The sequence below is a fragment of the Thermobia domestica genome, chromosome 6 (assembly GCF_964235325.1).
Source record: "Thermobia domestica chromosome 6, izTheDome1.hap1.1, whole genome shotgun sequence".
NCBI lineage: Eukaryota > Metazoa > Arthropoda > Insecta > Zygentoma > Lepismatidae > Thermobia > Thermobia domestica.
In genome coordinates this window covers 70,539,176-70,557,609 of record NC_137459.1, presented here as the reverse complement: position 1 = coordinate 70,557,609, position 18,434 = coordinate 70,539,176, and the positions used below count along the sequence as shown (strand labels likewise).

General features: G+C 35.7%; 1 protein-coding gene across 4 annotated transcripts in view; it reads left to right on the top strand.

Annotated features, from left to right (window-relative positions):
- The window catches only part of LOC145687684 (uncharacterized), a 131,598-nt gene that overhangs the window by 17,782 nt on the left and 95,382 nt on the right, over positions 1 to 18,434 (top strand). For all 4 annotated transcript variants that reach the window (XM_081761142.1, XM_081761140.1, XM_081761141.1 and 1 more), the window contains exon 2: positions 9,099 to 9,146. In XM_081761142.1, the coding sequence (XP_081617268.1) occupies positions 9,099 to 9,146 (48 nt within the window). The remainder of the gene's footprint in view (positions 1 to 9,098; positions 9,147 to 18,434) is intronic.

Below are 18,434 nucleotides of genomic sequence, written 5' to 3'. Positions count from 1 at the left end.
GTTCTGGAATTCACCATCATAATGGATGGAGAACATGCTTTATGAATTAAAGTAAACATAAAGTACGTAGTATTTGAGGGCAATTTATAAGCTATTTAACTTTATTTTAACTTTTGAATTATCGATTTTTTTCTTCTCTAGATTATTATTTATTTATTTATTTATTTATTTATTTATTATTTTTTTATTTTATTATTATTATTATTATTTTTTTTTTTTGTCATCCGTGTTTCACTTCTTAGAGCTTAGTACTCTAGCTTCTAGCACATAATTAAACTTATGTTTTTCAATATATCCATCAGAGCGTACGGTTTTCAATATATATGTCAGAGCGTACTTTCACATTTCCGTTATACTCTAGCTGTGCAATGATTTAACAATAATCTTCCGGACACAAGCTTGAATATCATTTGATAGAAATAATCAATATCGGATTTAGAAACATATTTGGGAGGGTTTTTTTTCTGAATAATGTTTGTTTTTTCTAAAAATTTCTAATTTTTATTTAAGAGGAGCTTAAGTTTATGAGTACAGGCAGGGACGTACGCAGGGGGTGGGTCCTGGGGGTCTGGACCTCCTAACCCGAACTGTAGACTTTTGTGTAAATTTAGACTAATTTTAGGGGCAACTTTAGGAATTTTAATATAAAATACCCTCATATTGTGCTTTGACCCCCACCCCCGAAATAAATTCCTGCGTACACTACTCAGTACAGGCATAACAAATAAATTGTTTCGTTTGTATATTCAGCTATAATCTTCCAGGTACAACCTTGAAGACCATTTTATACTGACAATCAGTGGCGGATTTAGAAAAGTATTTTGGGAGGGGCTTTCTTATTAATGCTTAGTTTTTCTAAAAATTCCTATTTTTTTTTTTTTTTTTATTTGAGGAGAGCTTGAAGTTTATGAGTAAAGGCAAAACTAATATTTAGTTTGTTTTAGAAATTCCGTAATTTCGGGGTAGAGGCTTCAATCCGAAAGACATCCCCACCTTCTTCGCAAATCCATCACTGCTGGTAATTAGTAATAACATAGATTTAAAAGCGATTAGAAAGGAAGTCGGCCAGGACTCACAATACACGCACTATCTCTACATTCACAGATGGAACTGAGAAAAACTTTGTCAAAATGGTCGAATGCGGGGTTGAATCCCGGAGTTCACGATAGCAGCGCGAAAACAAACCACTCACTCATGTTTATTGTGCAGTTGTGCTTAACTTAAATGTATTCTCTCTTTTTTTTTTTCTCTATGGCCACAAAAGCTCTCCTTTGACTTCTGTCCTTATACAATTCAATCCAGTTTCTACTCTGTATTCATATTTCTACTAGATCCATCCTATACTATAATATTGTCCTCCCATCTGGGCCTAGGTTTTCCTAATGGACGTTTCCCGATTTGATTTCCAGTTAAAACTTTGAAAGCATTCCTACTTTCTTCCATTTTGGCTACATGACCTGCCCACCTGAGCCTCCTAGACTTGATGACTCTAACGATGTTTGGTAAACCGTATAAAATGTGCATTTCCTCCTTATGAAGTTTCCGCCATTCCCCATTCCCGTTCCTCTTGGGTCCAAATATTCGTCTCAGGCTTTTATTCTCAAATAATTTCAGTCTTCGTTCTTCCCTCAGTGTAAGCGGACATGTTTCACAACCATAAAGCATAATGGGCATGATTATCATTTTATATATTTTAAGCTTTAAATTCCTTGACAGAATTCGCGACGACAACAGGACTGAATAACAGGAATTTCTTTATTTCAGTCGACATTTAATTTCTTTGTGGGTATGATTTTGGTCTGGTAATACTGATCCAAGGTATTTGAAAGTATGCACTGTGTCGAAAGTATTAATTAATATTTTAACGCATTCATAATTTGCCGTATTACGATCCTTCTGAACTTCCTTGTATTTAGATTTCTCTCCATTTACTCATGTCCCTAAAGCGTTTAATAAGGCCTCTGCATTTCTTTCGATTGTTCTATCGGATTTACATCATCAGCATACACCATAACCTGGTGAATACCATTCAACTCTAGGCCCTGGTTCCTATCTTTGATTATTCTTATAGCGTACTCCGGAACAAAGCTGAATAATAACGGCGATAACGCATATCCTTGTTTCAGGCCAATCTCGACGTAGAAGTTCGCATTTTTCTACTCGGACTTTAATCTGGGATTCATTTAAACACTAGCTTTTCGGTATTCCAATTTCTGTAAGAATGTTGTACAATGTTTCTCTCCTAACCGAGTTGTAAGCCTTTTTAAAATCAATAAACAGTTGATGTACTGGGTAATATATTCCCATTTCTTTTCGAGTATTAGTTGAATGGTAAATATCTGGTCGATTTCGACTAAATCCACACTGATAATCTCCAATAATTTCATCTGCGTATTGGGTCAACCTTATTAATAGAATGTTAAGAGAAATGCCTTGATAATTATTACAATCAATTTTCTCGTCTTTCTTGTTAATTTTAACATATTTCATAGTTTTTTTGTAAAAAAGGAAAAAAGTTTCGTAGCGATATGTTGAATTTTCTTGTTAAAAATTCAGAAACCTTCAGGACTGGGTAAACCGTGATGGTGGTTATATGAATCACTGATTGGAAAAAGGGAATAAGTGCATCAGACCTAAGTTTTCAATAACGCTAAAAAACCTTCTAGAGGCGTTGTTTGTATTTGTTGCAAAAAGTGTATAATTGATTACTTGTAGCAAAACAAGTAACAAACACTAAGACAACAAGAAGAATCTTGTATTGCAGCCCTGGAATTGGTTAGAAAAGTTTAAAAATGGAAAAAATATTCCCTTTTTCCAATCAATTAAAGTTGGGTGCAATTGTAATTGTGTGCAGGGTATGTAATGTGCAGTTTGATAGAAAGCTATGAAAATGTACATGTTGAATGCAATGTTGTATGTTAATCTTGGATATATGTATTCGAAATATCACGCATATTAGGCTTCTAACACTTTTATTGTCACTGTTCGTTTTTCTGTACAGCACATGTTATTCGTACAGCAAGAAAAGTAATACAATAGACAACTGAACAAAATACGTAGCAAAATACCTTGTCACAGTAGAATGGGTTTACATAGGGTCCTATCCGTCTGCATCTTCTTCTTCTACAGTTTCTTGATCAGTGGTTTTCCATGAACAAATCATCCTATAAAACTGTTTGTATTGGTCAGGTATGTATTCGATGATTTGTGAAGAATCGTTGATCTTTTTCTGATTGATCGAGACTTGCCAATCGTATGCCTTTGACGGTGGCAGTGCAACGTTTGTGACATTACTTTTGAGTAATCGAAAAATATCAGTTCTTAGTCCATTGATAAACTTATGAGCTTGGACATAACCTGGAGATTCTGCTTTGTAAACAGTGTCTCTATTTACTTACTTGGAATTTCACTGGTTTGTCCACAATGTTACCTGAAGATTTCTAAAGCGGTTACCACCAATGTTTAAAATCTAAGATTTCTTCATTGACAACTTCGTAAACCTGAAATGGAGGATCAGTATTTGTTGCATTCGTAATCATGTGGTTATACTGTGCTGGTAAAAAAATGCGATTGTGTCGTTTGAGTTCTGGTTTGATTACAGCAAAATTTCGGTCACATGGTAAAAACTGTGACCCCTGACAGGCAAATATTGGTGTATAGTGGGAACCGTTATGATACGGTCAGGCTGGAAAGCATTCATGTCATTGAATGATTGCAGTTTTGACCACCACTTGTATCACTGAAAACATGTAAATCTGTAACTGATTGAAGCAGAAAGTTCTCCATAGATTGTGCAATGCAAAAAGAAGGCGAAGTATCGTAACGAAAGCAGAGGGCTCTGGTGGTTGTCTACTTACACACAGTCGCACTGTTGTGGTCGTGTCCTGTAGTGACTGTAAGAAGGAAATAAGAAACGTAGTTATTCCCTTTTTCTAATCAGCAACAGATTTTGCCTTCTACATTGGTCATATAGAGTTGCTCAAACATTCCAATTTTCTACTCAACGATGCAACTATCTTAAAGGAACACATCTGCTATCTCAGGTTAAAATCGCAAAAAATTGTACTTATTCCCTTTTTCCAATCAGTGGTTCATATATTCTACAGCCTAGGAAACCATATGCTCAGATGAACCGTCTATTACATATGTGATCAATGAACAGAACATTCGATATTTTCCCGGGCCTGAACAAGCTTAAGGGACAGTCAGTGCATCACAGAATTTGGAGCTTTACCGATTTAGCAGATCCGAGCACCTGATAGGTGGAAACAGATTATTACATATGTGATCAATCAGTGAAAAATTTGTTCGAAATATTCATACAATGTATATGAAAGTTAAAACTTTACTTTAAAATTTCAAGAATGTATAGAACCACCCGAAACGAAGCTCTTGATGTGCGGATTTCTCTTATGTTTTACTTTATTTTGCTTCAAAAAGAGGGTGTGCGATATTTTGAAGTAAAAATACTACATACAATTTTGCTAGTTATTTGTGTATCATTGTTTTAAGTACTTATTGTATGTAAGAGGTTAAAATAGTATTACATATATTGGTTAATCCTTTGGAATTCATAATTTAAATATGTTAAGAATTTTTAAAAATCTTTTTGAAATTCATGGTTTATTTTCGAGGTTTCATATTATTATCTGCATCAACCACTAATTAAATGAGTTTTTTGTTGTAGAAAAGCGAAACAAAGTCTGCTTTATCAGTTTAAAGCAAAATTTTCAAAACAAAATCCAAAATTTCCTAAGCAAAAAAGCGAAGCAGAAACAAACGAGTTTTTTTTTTTCAAAAAAGCCATTTTTTTTCGAGCCCTTGCATCTCTACTCACACGTTCCACATCCTTGCCATATAGTTTGAGCAACTACGCTTTTCCAACCATAAAGATAGGAAAATGCGTATGCACTTGGAAAATCAAAAAAATGAATGAATGTATGCAAACATGTCTACCTGATGTCTTTTGTATACAAACATTTGGTCACCTCCTATTGGCAGGAACAGGAAAAGAAGTGGGGAGAAATATATATATTACCCAAATTCAGCCCTTTATATCCAAAATAAAACATTCTCTCCGTGCGAAGAATAGGTATTCTGTTAGTAAAAAATAAAAGACAGCCTTTACTAGAAAGTTTCAAACATATACCAGGTGGTCCATTTGCTCCGTACATTTAGTGAAGTTGGACAACCAACCATGCAGTGAAGTAAACAGTGTTGCCTGCATCCAAGGAGTAACATACTTACAAAAGCACATTGTCTTCTTATAAATACGTAAATGTATATTTGAGGTATCATGCGAATTGCTTTCACCGATATTTGTATAGTATAAAGGACGTGAAAGTTGTTTAGAAATCAATTACAGTTGCAAGAAAGTATATCGTCGTCGGCAATTCAAAACCTGCTATGTGCATTTTGCAGGAGAAGCGAAAAACAGTATCCTGGTTAGATTTTTCGCTTTATAAAAGTGATGTTATAAGTAATATTTGATGCTGCACGTAACTTGATACCTTCTCAAGTAACTTGAGAAGATATCAAGTTACGTGCAGCATCAAATATTACTTATAACATCACTTTTATAAAGCGAAAAATCTAACCAGGATACTGTTTTTCGCTTCTCCTCCAAAATGCACATAGCAGGTTTTGAATTGCCGACGACGATATATTTTACAACAATCTACATTTTCGGTAAATGAGGTAAAAAGAAAGAAAGAAAAGAAAGAAATGAATAAAATAACCCAAAAGTCCGAGTGAAGAAAACTGTTAAGGCATGTTACGTGTTTAAGCAATTGCTTTATTATAGGATTGAGTTCCATGACAAAAGGTCTGTTTAGCATTACTAATGAGCGAGTGTTTCTCACGATATCTAACCAAAATTCCTGAATAATATACTAGCAATTAGTAATCAAATGCTTAGTAATCAAACTACTGATCTAATTTGTTCACTAATTAAACAAAAGAAACCATTTTATTTTAGACAATCTAAACTACAAACGCATTTTCCAATTAGCAGAAATCAGTATGTTTCAAAATCATTACTAAGTAAGACATCATCCATCTAAGATAAACAACCTCTTGTCACAAAATCTCCGATTCCAACTAAAATATTTCACAAAATTCCCTACAGAGCATGCACTAGCAACCGAGCATTTGGAGAACATTTGTAGATGCTCATTTAAATTCCTTACTGCGAATTCCGTGCGTCCTTTACCCCAACAACAACAACTTAATTTGAATCAGTGTTGTCATAGGCAGGTGTCGAAATATCATACACAAGAGTCTTTCAAATTATGCCTAGTTCTACATAATTTACATCACACACATGTTGAATTTAAAATAATCTATATTACACTATGTTGAACATTTATGTTCATCCCATTTACGAATAGTAATTATACTAGTGTGTGCACACGATATAGAAACTTTGATGATTCGTATTAACACAACATAGGAAAACAATAAGGTAAGCCAAATATACTCTAAATAAGCCGGAAAGATAGGAAAAGAAATACATGGGCCAGGAAAATGACAGGAGTGATGGATACAATGGCAAAAATAAAGTAATTAATACGGCAATAGGCAGGACACATTGAAGGAAGAATTGGTGGCAGGTGGACAAAAGCAATCCTCGACTGGATACAAAGAGTCATGAAGTGATCTAGAAAATGTCCTAGTACAAGACGATGTGACGAAATTAAGAAGCATTGTGAGTTAACTTTAAAATGGACTTCCCAAGACAGATGATTGTGGAGAAGTATTGGAGAGAACTTCATACATCAGTGGATTGACAACGGTTGATAATGATAATGATAATGATTATGAATAACAATAATAATAAGCATTATTTTATTAGATACGGGCCGCGAAAATAACAAATAGGCCTACTAGAAAACTATGGATTTGACGCAAATATAGATCATTTTCAATCACTTTTAAATATATTCTCCTCCCCATCCCTATGTTATACAGTGAAAATAAAATGATGATAACCATCCCAAGCCCGAAGGGAATTTGATCGAGATCGGTTGGGTGGTCCAAGAGATATGAAGTCACAAATATAGCCACTTTCAGTTTTATATATACAGATTGGAAAATTTTTGAAACATTAAATACTTTCAGTTACAGTTCTTTCTGTTGTGCAATGTATAAAACAACACTTGATGTCCTCAATGTGAACGTCCAACCTAGCTATAATATCACTGGGAGAGAGTTAAGTTGGAGTCTTCTGCAGGACCTATGAAAAATCGTAAACTCTGGGTTCTGGCTGCTTCCCTCCTCTAGGTTTTACATTGTAGATTTGTCACTGCCGTTTTCCCTTTACTGTCACATTGTGTCAAGAATTTTGAAATAAAGAATTTGTTTATAGCTTTTTAAACGTTCTCCCCTAGAATTTTTAGGGACCTCAATAAATGTTAATTTTAGTTGCAATGAAATGTTAGATTATTCAGAATCTTAAACAATAATGTTGTTTCGTGAAATCTACTACACTTTCAGAACAGTTATTGCTAGTACACTTAAACTTTTTTTCTAAAACATTTTGGTTGTTGCATGCTGATCTAAAACGTCTATAAACAATGCGTCATAATTAGGAAATCCATGCACATTTTCTTTCTATTGTACTGTTATCTCTCCTCTAAAATTGAAATATTTTTAAACCTCCAATGTTTCCCAGGCAAAATGCCCAAAAAAAACGGTCTATTTCTGTTTTCAGAAAAGTCAATTTTTCCGATTCTTTGCATCTCTAATTGTAGATATTACCTCCAAATTACATTGATAGGATTGATAAAAATCTGGAGAAAACTCAACTAGAGTGATTTATAGAAGTATGTCTTAAACCGATTCGATATTTTCTTTGATGAAGAAACAAAGAGCGAACATCTTTTTTTCTTTTTCTTTCTTTTTTCTTTTTTTTTCTTTTTTTTCTTTTTTTCTTTCTTTTTTTTTGAAAACACGAATATTTTTCTACATTTTATCAAAGTTCAACTTACGCCTGTATGGTTAATTTCCTGGTTTACTTCGGCAATAAGAGCGCAAGGAGGTTTATAAAACTAATCAATTTTGTAGAAACAGAAGTTGTGTTTTGAATTTGTATAACCAGAAAGTACTACAACACATACATCTCTAAAGCAAGTAACTAAAAATATTAGACATTAGTGTACAACAAAATTAACCTTCTTATTCACTTGTTGAACTCACTGAGAACGGGAAGATAGAAACTACATATTCCATGTTAATGATTTCTTTAACCCATTAGTGCCCAGAATTCCCCAGTGGTATTTTGAAAAGTTTCTTTTCGCCTATTTGGTCTTAATAGTACTCTAAAATAGAAATTAGAATATTTTTTAAAAATATTTATTTTTTCTTGTTTTTTAGGTCAGCAATTTAAGTTGCCAAATGGCACATACATATTCAAAAAAGGGAAAATTTTGGAAAGTTACAATTTAGAGGGAGAAAATACACTGCGAAAACATAAAATTAAAATCAAGTTAATCCTTCCTTTACAGACCTTCAATCCTTCCTTCTGGAGCCTTTGAAATCAATCGAGTTGAGTCTTTCTCCTCAAAACACATTGTAGCCAAAAACAATGCTAACCTTACGTCAATATATCATACAAAGAAAATGCAACGATGCTATGACGAAACAGACTCCAAAGTAACTTCATGGTTAAAACCTGCAACGTCAATCCATGAATTTCTGCGCTATAACGAAAAATTGCCGTGGCAACTTAAGTTGCCAAGGGGCAGTAATGGGTTAAGTTACCTATCAATACGCAATGCTTGTCCTCTGTTGAATATGTTAATGTGAAACTCCTAAAAAGTGTCACAAAATTATATTTTGTTGAAACGTTCTAGCTATTATCTTGCATAGATACTAAGGCTAACTTTGTAAGTATAATCGTTGCATAAGCCTATAAGATGTGTTTTTGTTATTTCTTAATGTGTATATTGCGTAGAAAAAAGTACGTACTGTTATTACTATTTTTCAGTATTCATGAAAATTAAATTGAACTTTATTTTAAGGCATTGTTCGTATAAACTTCTGCTATACTGTGATGATCTAAGATATTTTTTGAAACTAATATACTGATAATCTTTCAGGGCGAAGAAGGGCAAGAACGCCGTTTTGAAGCCCGCAATCGAGTACAGGTAACTACTTATAGACAAACAACCACTAGTTGAAATTCCCTATGTGCTTCTAGAATACAAATAAAGAAGTTAAATTTTTAGAATCTTATCGCATATTTTTTTTAAAAAATATATATGTTTCTGGTATCGTTCCTGAGCATTTATTTCACCTGAGTGAAACTTTAATGACGCTTTATTGTTTCGATTTTCTGTTTTCAGCATTTACATTTGTTTGATATTAAATAGATCATTTCTTCAGAGCAAAAGAAAACAAGGAAGGTGATGCCGAAACATGGAAAACGTAAATTTCAGACAAGAAACATTTAATACAGATATAATGTAGTTAAAAAAATATGCATATTGTTATTTTATATATATATGTAATGAGTAAATCCAATTAATCTACAAAATACTTAGGTTTTAGTTATCTGTATGCTGACATGCGTTAGAGAAAGCAATGGAATATTTCCGAACACGTACTATATTAATTTGATGACCGCAAATGAGATAGAGGAAATTTTACAAAATATTTATTTGCTTTTTATTTATTTATTTATTTAACAACCGCCACATACAGTTCATAGGCCATTTTGTACTGGATATTTAACAACAACTATAACAATGGAAAGGATTTGGGAAGGTATCGGCCAAGGCCTGTTTAGTAGGTACCATCTATGCATTTGCCTGGTAGGACTGAGGAAAACCCTGGAAAACCTCAATCAGGATGGAATCGAACCCACTACCTCCCGAATGCAAATCCAACACTCTACCAGTTGAGCTACCTCGCTCGGTAGAAACAAAATTAATCCTTACGCATTTGCCAAGGTATAAGTACAGATGGTGATCAGAAAAATGGTAACACCTGAACGAAATTCCAACTTACCAGATTAATATGGAGTCGGGCCACCTTTCGCCTTGATGCGACGTGGGATGGAGGCATAGAGGTCGTGAATGGTAGCAAGTAGAATTTTACGCCATTCCTCGTGCAGGGCATCGGCCAGTTCTGTGAGAGAGGATGGAGGTGGAAATCGTCGCCGGAGTCGTGTTTCCAAGACGGACCACAGATGTTCAATTATGTTGAGATCTGAGGATTGGGCGGGCCAGAGAAGGTGTTGAACTTCATCCGGATGTTCCTCAAACCACGCTGCAACAACGCCAGCTGTGTGAATGGGTGCATTAACATCCTGGAAGATGGCGTCATTGTCCGGGAACAACATCCGGACCATAGGATGCAAGTGGTGTCCTAAAATTGCGACATAATCGTTGGCAGTGATTCGTCCGCTAAGTGTGACCACAGGACCCAATGAAAAGCATGATATGGGGGCCCACAGCATCACCGAGCCGCCGCCATGTTTCACAGTTGGGCGGAGACACTGCAGATCATAAGCTTCTTTGGGCGTTCTCCACACATAAACACTGCCCGTGGTTGGGAATAGGGCGAAGGATGACTCATCCGACCATATCACACGTTTCCAGTCCTCAACGGTCCAAGTTTCATGGTCGCGGCACCATTTGCGGCGTGCGAAAGCGTTATGGTCCCTGATGAGCGGTTCGGCCCGTGCAACACGACCCCGTAAGTTCATGTCATGTAATTCGCGGCGGACTGTAATTGTCGCAACAGGGTGGGGGAGGTGCTGATTGGGTTCCTCCGTCACTTGCTCCGCAGTGACATGACGGTTCTGCGTGACAATGCGCTTTAATACCCGGCGTGACCTGTCACTCATGATTTTCTTCCGCCCACTGCTCCGCTTCACCGATGTGGTGTGTTGTGTAGGCCGTCATTACCTTCGACAATGTCCCACGCGATACACCTAACACAGTAGCCACTGCCGTCACACTCACTCCACATAACCGCGCACCAACAATTTGCCCTCTTTGAAAATCTGAGAGGTCTCCCATTTTACACTACCTCCGTCTGCTGCAGCCACTGGACACTGCTGTTCCACTGCGCCTGACGTAGTATGGAGACCGACCTAACACACCACCACCAGCGGTCCGGCGCTGCGGGCGCCACGACACCACTGCCAACCCATACATCTGACGTGTTGCCAACTACAGGTGTTTCCATTTTTCTGATCACCATCTGTACTTATCTTTTTGTTACGGTAGGTGAAAACGCAACAAGTATCACAAATGGATGGGTAGAGTTATGCAATTTACAAAAGAATCACAATTGCTTTCCAACATTCATTTCCCCTCAAATTTCCCCTCTTTATCCCCTAATCTTCGTGTATTTAACCACTTTTAATTTTCTTGAAACAAAACCTATGTATTAAGCTAGAACAGGAGAACATGTACAATGGCTGAACGTAGAACCAGAGCAAATAAGAGCATAGCTTAAAATTATCTGATAAAATGTCTAGTATTTCTGTTATTCTTGAGTAAATATAACATAGTAAAGAGAGAATTGAACTACGCTTTCTGACGTAAATGGCACGAACGCCGCAAGAGCGTTTGAATTCATTTTGTTTGCGCTGTGGTTCTAGAATTCAACAATCCGTTCCTGATACAAATGGCATTACATTTAAGAACTTAAAGTTTTCATTCATATTTTTGTGCGAGAAGAAACTTCTTCTTGACATAAGATTTTTTCTGTCTTTTTGGACGTTTCCATCATGATTTAGAAAAAATATGGTTACTTATTCTCCTTTAGAAATAACTTCTTTCGAGGTTAGCCTGTACGTAACGATTCTGCATTCCTCTGCTTATGCGTGCCGAAGACTCTCTCTAGTACTAAGCAAACATTAGTGTAAACTATTATGCTATCTAATGTAGTATGGTACGGCATAATTTAAGAAATGGGTACAATATAGTTTAGCATAAAGGCCCATAACTTTAAGCTGCTAGTCTACGACATAAGTTACACAGAGTGAATAGAAAACCACATACGAGAAGTATACCATATGATAGTACCCACAATAACTGGGAAAAGTCTCTTTTTGAATGAGTCCTTTGCTTCGTTTAGGAACTACCCAAACCTTTATATAGGGGGGAAATGAATTGATTATTTTTCTTAAAATTATTGTCATACCCTAGGACACATAATATTTAGAGAAAAGATTACCAGCTTTTACTTGCACCTTAAATAAAAGAGAATATAAAATAATAACTTTCTTTATGTTCAAAGTTGGCACCAGAAATATATAAATCTCTATACGAGGGAAAATAGTAGTATTGGCTGCACTATAGGACACTTTTTGGCCCCTGGGTCCCTGCCTCAGGACCCATGGTCCCTGGCCGGGGTCAAAGACCTAGGGATACATAGGACCACCCCCTCTAAATTTTGGCAGGGGTACCATGGCCCACCCCCTAAATTTTGGCAGAGGTACATAGGACCACCCCCCTTAAAGGAGGTGGGCGGATAAGGGCCATTTTTCGCCCATCAGACAACTGAAAAATGAAGTGTCCGATTCCGACAAGTTTGCAATGTATTTGTATACTAGAAGATATGTTGCATATGTAAACATAATAGATACGTGATAAAGAAAATAGTAAGTCATAGAAATGAGTGCCCAAAAAGAGTTCGTTTCAGCGTTTTGCGACATTTTGGTAATGTTTGCTGTCTTTGATGGAGGCTTTTAGGAAGAAGGAGTCGATGAACCAAAATAAATCTGACTCGTCATAATATAACGCTGTGTAACCTTTGATATGAGTACTAATTGATTTTGGTTCAGTGTGTCCTTCTACCTATTAGAGAACAAAATGTATTGCGCGAGAGTATAGAGCGATGACTACCGTTTATACGCTGTAATGTACGAGTTCAACTGGAGACTTCAGCTCTGATGTTATTTACCGATTGTGACTGAAAATACATGCTCAGCATGTCAATAAAATATATGAAGAAAATGTATTGTTTGCGCGGATGTGTGTGTAGGGCAGCAAAACTAGAGACAGCATGTTATAGAGTATTGAGAAAGCGTGTCATTTCTGAAAGTGGTATGAGTAAAAGTGCGAGCAGGAAAACCAGTCGCAGAATGGCATGAATTTCTGCAATATATATATACATATATATATCGAAGAATCATACATACCACGCGTCAATGAAGTACCTATGGGAATTCATTGATACGCTATATTGCAATACTAAGGGAAAGATGAAAAACAACAAAACAACGACCAACAATAACTACCTGATGTGTCCGATCCAAGTTAATACATACCCATACCCACAAACACCCCCATCCCCATATATATATATATATATATATATATATATATATATATATATATATATAGCCAATCTTACACTCACGAGCACTTAAGTGACGAAGGAATGTACTCTCTGTACATACGAGGTACATCATGACGATGCTTCTGTTCTCCGAGTTCAGTTACGATCACGACACATAAGATTTAAAACCTATAATATTTGGATCAAAACAGAGCAAAACAACATCGCACACATACAGTGGTACTGTCAATGTAAAGTAGGCGCACGGCTCGTCAGATGTTGTGCGCATGTTGCTTCCGTACTATGGTTTCAGGCTTACTGGCGCCACAATACCACCGCCGTTAAGAAACCAAGTCTAGAATATACTCATACACTACAAGATGGCGCCTGCAGGATGGTCCAGTGGCGATTCGGATGACGACAGCAAGCACGATGCCTAATCTGCAAACTAGCTACAAGTGTCTCCAGCTGCCTGTTTATTATCTATGCTTGATTATTTCCGATGTAATATATTGATCTCATAGTCGTAGTAGACTTCATTCTTCTTATTCTTGCCGTTAGTGTTCTATTTACTATTGCTTTCTCGGATTACAACTCATGACATTAGTGTTTACGTTCCTTCATTAACACACGACTTACCTCTTTATTTATTTTTTTTTACCTCTCACTTATAGCGCTTTCCGTTAAAATATATTTGTTTTCTTATTTTTATGAGGTATACTATTGAAAACCATGCATTTCACATCTCGGGCCTGATGGGCGAAAAATGGCCCTTATCAGCCCACCTCCTTTTGGAAATTGCCAAATCTAAAAATTTGGTATGGTAGGGTAGGACCATAGTATGTACCTCTATCAGTATTGGGGGTCTATGTCGTTCCCTTTCATGGGTAAAAAATTGCCAAAAAGTCAAATTTCGGGGGTTTTTGACCTAATTTATCCCCTTGGATGAGGTGTTATTACCCTATATGGTTATATGGGCGTATACAGGGGTCCATTCCCTTTCATAAGACATGGGTATATTAATGCACCCATTGAAAAATTTGGGAGGGGTACCTTGGCCCACCCCTTAAATTTTGGAAATTGCCCAATTCAAACATTTGGTATTATAGTATAGGACCCTAATATGTATTATGATAAATTTGGATGGTCCACCTCGTTCCCTTTTAGGGGTACCAAATTGCCAAAATATAAACGTAAGCAATACGTAGTACCACGTGTTTGGTTTTGACCTAATTTATCCCCTTGGATGAGGTCCTATTACCTTATATGTTTATATGAGCGTATACAGGAGTCTATTACCTTTCATAAGACATGGATATATTGGTGCACCCCGGGAGGGGTACCTTGGCCCACCCCTTCAATTTTAGAAATTGCCCAATTTAAACATTTGGTATAATAGTATAGAGCCCTAGTATGTATCACTATAAATTTGGGTGGTCCACCTTGTTTCCTTTCATGGGTACACAATTGCCAAATTTTAGTACAACCACGTGTTTGGTCTTTTGACCTAATTTATCACCTTTGATGAGGTGTTATTATCCTATATCGTTATATGGGCGTATACAGGGGTTCATTACCTTTCATAAGATATGGGTATATTAATGCACCCCCAGGAGGGGTACCTTGGACCACCCTTTAATTTTGGAAATTGCCCAATTTAAACATTCGGTATAATAGTATAGGACCCTAATATATATTAATGTAATTTCGTTCCCTTTTAGGGGTACAAAATTGCCAAAATATAAATGTAAGCAATACGTTGTACCACGTGTTTCGTTTTTTTACCTAATCTATTCCATTGGACGAGGTCCTATTACCTTATACGTTATATGGTCACGTATGGGGATTCATTTCCTATCATAAGACATAGGTACATTTGTGCACCCGGGAGGGGTACTTTGACCCACCCCTTTAATTTTGGAAATTGTCCCTTTTATATGTTTGGTATTATAGTATAGGACCCTAATATAAATTACTATAAATTTTGGTGGTCCACCTCGTTCCCTTTCATGGGTACACAATTGCCAAATTTTAGTACAACCACGTGTTTGGTTTTGGCTCAATTTATCCCCTTGGATGAGGTCCTATTACCTTATATGGTTATATGGTCATGTATATATTGGTCCATTTCCTATTATAAGACATGGGTACATTGATGCACCCTTTAAATTTTTGGAAGGGGTACCATGGCCAACCCCTTAAATTTTGGAAATTTTCCAATTTGAGCATTCGGTATCATAGTACATGCCTCAACATGTATCATGATAAATTTGGGTGGTCCACCTCGTTCCCTTTTAGGGGTACAAAATTGCCAAATTTTAGTACAACCACGTGTTTGGTTTTGGCTCAATTTATCCCCTTGGATGAGGTCCTATTACCTTATATGGTTATATGGTCATGTATATGGGTTCATTTCCTATCATAAGACATGGGTACATTGACGCACCCTTTAAAAATTTGGGAGGGGTATGTTGACTCATCCACTCAGTTTTAGAAATTGTTTAATATAAGCATTTGGTATCATAGTACAGGTCTTCAATATGTACCACTATAAATTTGGATGGTCCACATCATTCCCTTTCATGGGTAAAGAACTACCAAAAATCAAATTTCGGAGGTTATTGACACCTATTTAGCACGTTATATGGTTTATTACCTTTATATGTTAATGTTCTTTTTTAAATTTGGGAATTATCAAATAACAAAATTCGGTAAACGTTTTCTAGGACCCATTGGTGTTCCTCTTATGACCAAATATTCAAAATTTAAAGGTTATTGACCGGCTTTATTATTGAATAAGTACAGGATTTATTACTTTTTCATAAGACACAGGTGTATTTGCGTACCAATCTTAAAGTTTGGGAGGAGGTACATTTCTTATTGTCATATCAATAATTGGTAATTGGATAGTATCTCATTCATTGGGTAAATCATTGTCAAATATGAGTATGATCACGTGATCAGTTATTAACCTATGATGGGATTAGGAGTCCAGAACATTGGTACATTGAAACTTTGTAGGATAATTTGAGAATGCGTCATTGGTTTTGATTATTCCCGCCAAATATAAACGTAAGCAAGACGTTGTACCACGTGATTGTCCTTGATGAGGTAGTGTACAGGGATTCATTTCCTTTGTTGTGGTACTTCTTAAGTTTGAGTACACACACACTTCTAGAAAACAGTTGGTTCTACTCAGGTAAACAATTGACGGACATTATTGACCTTATTGAACATATAATGATATGATTAACTCTAAGACTTAGGTATATCAAGAGAAGTATTCTTTAAATTTGGGAATGGTGATAAACAGAATTTTAACATAAGGTGCGAAATTTGAAACAATACATTGAACTTTAGTCACAGCTCATAGTCTAAGATCATTGGTGGTGATTGATTTGAAATCTGATAGCTAACCTTATTGAATCTTATGACTCATAGACGAAAGGCAATACATGCTACAACAGTTTGAAATTTAATCATAAGGTGATGTAATCTGACACTAGCAAAGTTATTGTTAATGCAATTTGATTGGATGATCACTATCTTTCCTGCAATCTGATTGGTTGATCACTATCTTTCGTGCAATCTGATAGGTTGATGAGTTTTAAATCTTTTTCTGCATTCAGTTTTGTTTTAACATTTAAAAAGTTTTTGAATTTTTTTTGTTTGAAACTTTGGTTTGAAATTTTTCGTTTTAAAAATTTTTTGTTTGAAAATTTTCAAAATTTTGTTTGGGATTTTTTCGTTTGAAATTTTTGTTTGAAAATTTTTTTCGTTTGAAATTTTTTGTTTGAAAATTTTTGTTCGAAAATTTTGTTTAAATTTTTTTTGTTTGAAATTTTTCGTTTCCAAATTTTTTGTTTGAAATTTTTTGTTTCAAAATTTTGTTTGAAAATTTTTTCGCTTCAAAATTTTGTTTGAATTTTTTTCGTTTGAAATTTTTTGTTTGAATTTTTTTTCGTTTCAAAATTTTGTTTCAAAGATTTTTGTTCTAAATTTTTGTTTCAAAGTTTGGTTTGACATTTTTAAAAGTTTGTGCACCCATTAGTAAAGAACCCGGAACTGTTTAGAGCAAAAACCTTTGACAACATTGTGGTGCAATAGTACACGTCAGAACATGATAATGCAACGTCATCAGTTTTTCATCATATATAAGTATCGTTCGAGTTAGTATTCATGATAACATCATCATGGCTACTTGTCTGCAGTTTCTAAACACGCGTGATGTGATGAAATCATTCACCAAGATTACTGATTTACAACAGAATGTACCTTATAGAATCTTAGCTAGCCAAATGATCCCTACAAAGTTTGGATTAAGAATCGTAGTGAAGCTTGAAAATGATAAGAATATAATTTTACCAGCAAGATATTTACCCATGGAAGCATCAAAACAAGAAGAACTGCTGCGTTTCTTAAATTCTGGATCTGTATCTTTATGTTACAAAGGATTCTTGGGTCGAAGTCATCAACTTGAATTTAGTACACAGCCAGATTCCTCAGCAATTGTGATGAAATCATGAATTCAAACGTCAGCACGTCAGCCGTAGTTGTATGAATTTGGTTGGTCGGCATGACGTCAGCAACTGTGATGAAATCATGAATTCAAACGTCAGCACATTCCTTACCAATGACGTCAGCAATAACTATAAACCAGCAAATACAGTGTCATCCCACGAAATCATTTGAGCAAGTGCTTTTCAGGAGGAAAGAAGTGTACTTCTAACGATAAAGAGTTCATCTTCGCAAGCTATTATCCAATAAATATATTTCAAACAAAACATGTGATGATTGGTATCAGTGCTAGAACATTTGAACCAGTAATTCGATTGGGCAAAGCAGAACAATTTGGTGTACAACTGACCTGTGAAGAATGGCAAATATTATGTTCACGAATCGACCAAATGAACGATTATTTTCATGATGAGCTAAATGTGACCATAGTCAAATCATTAGGCTCAAATCATGAAGTGGTGCTGCGTACAGTCCTCGAAGAGAAGATGGTGCTGTTACGTAAAAAGAGTACATTTCATGTCCCTCGCAATATGGTGTATCTTACACAAACGGAATGGAACAAATTCATCAGCGTATTTCAGTGTGTGAAACATGCAGTGGAAGTGTGCAACAAAACTAGT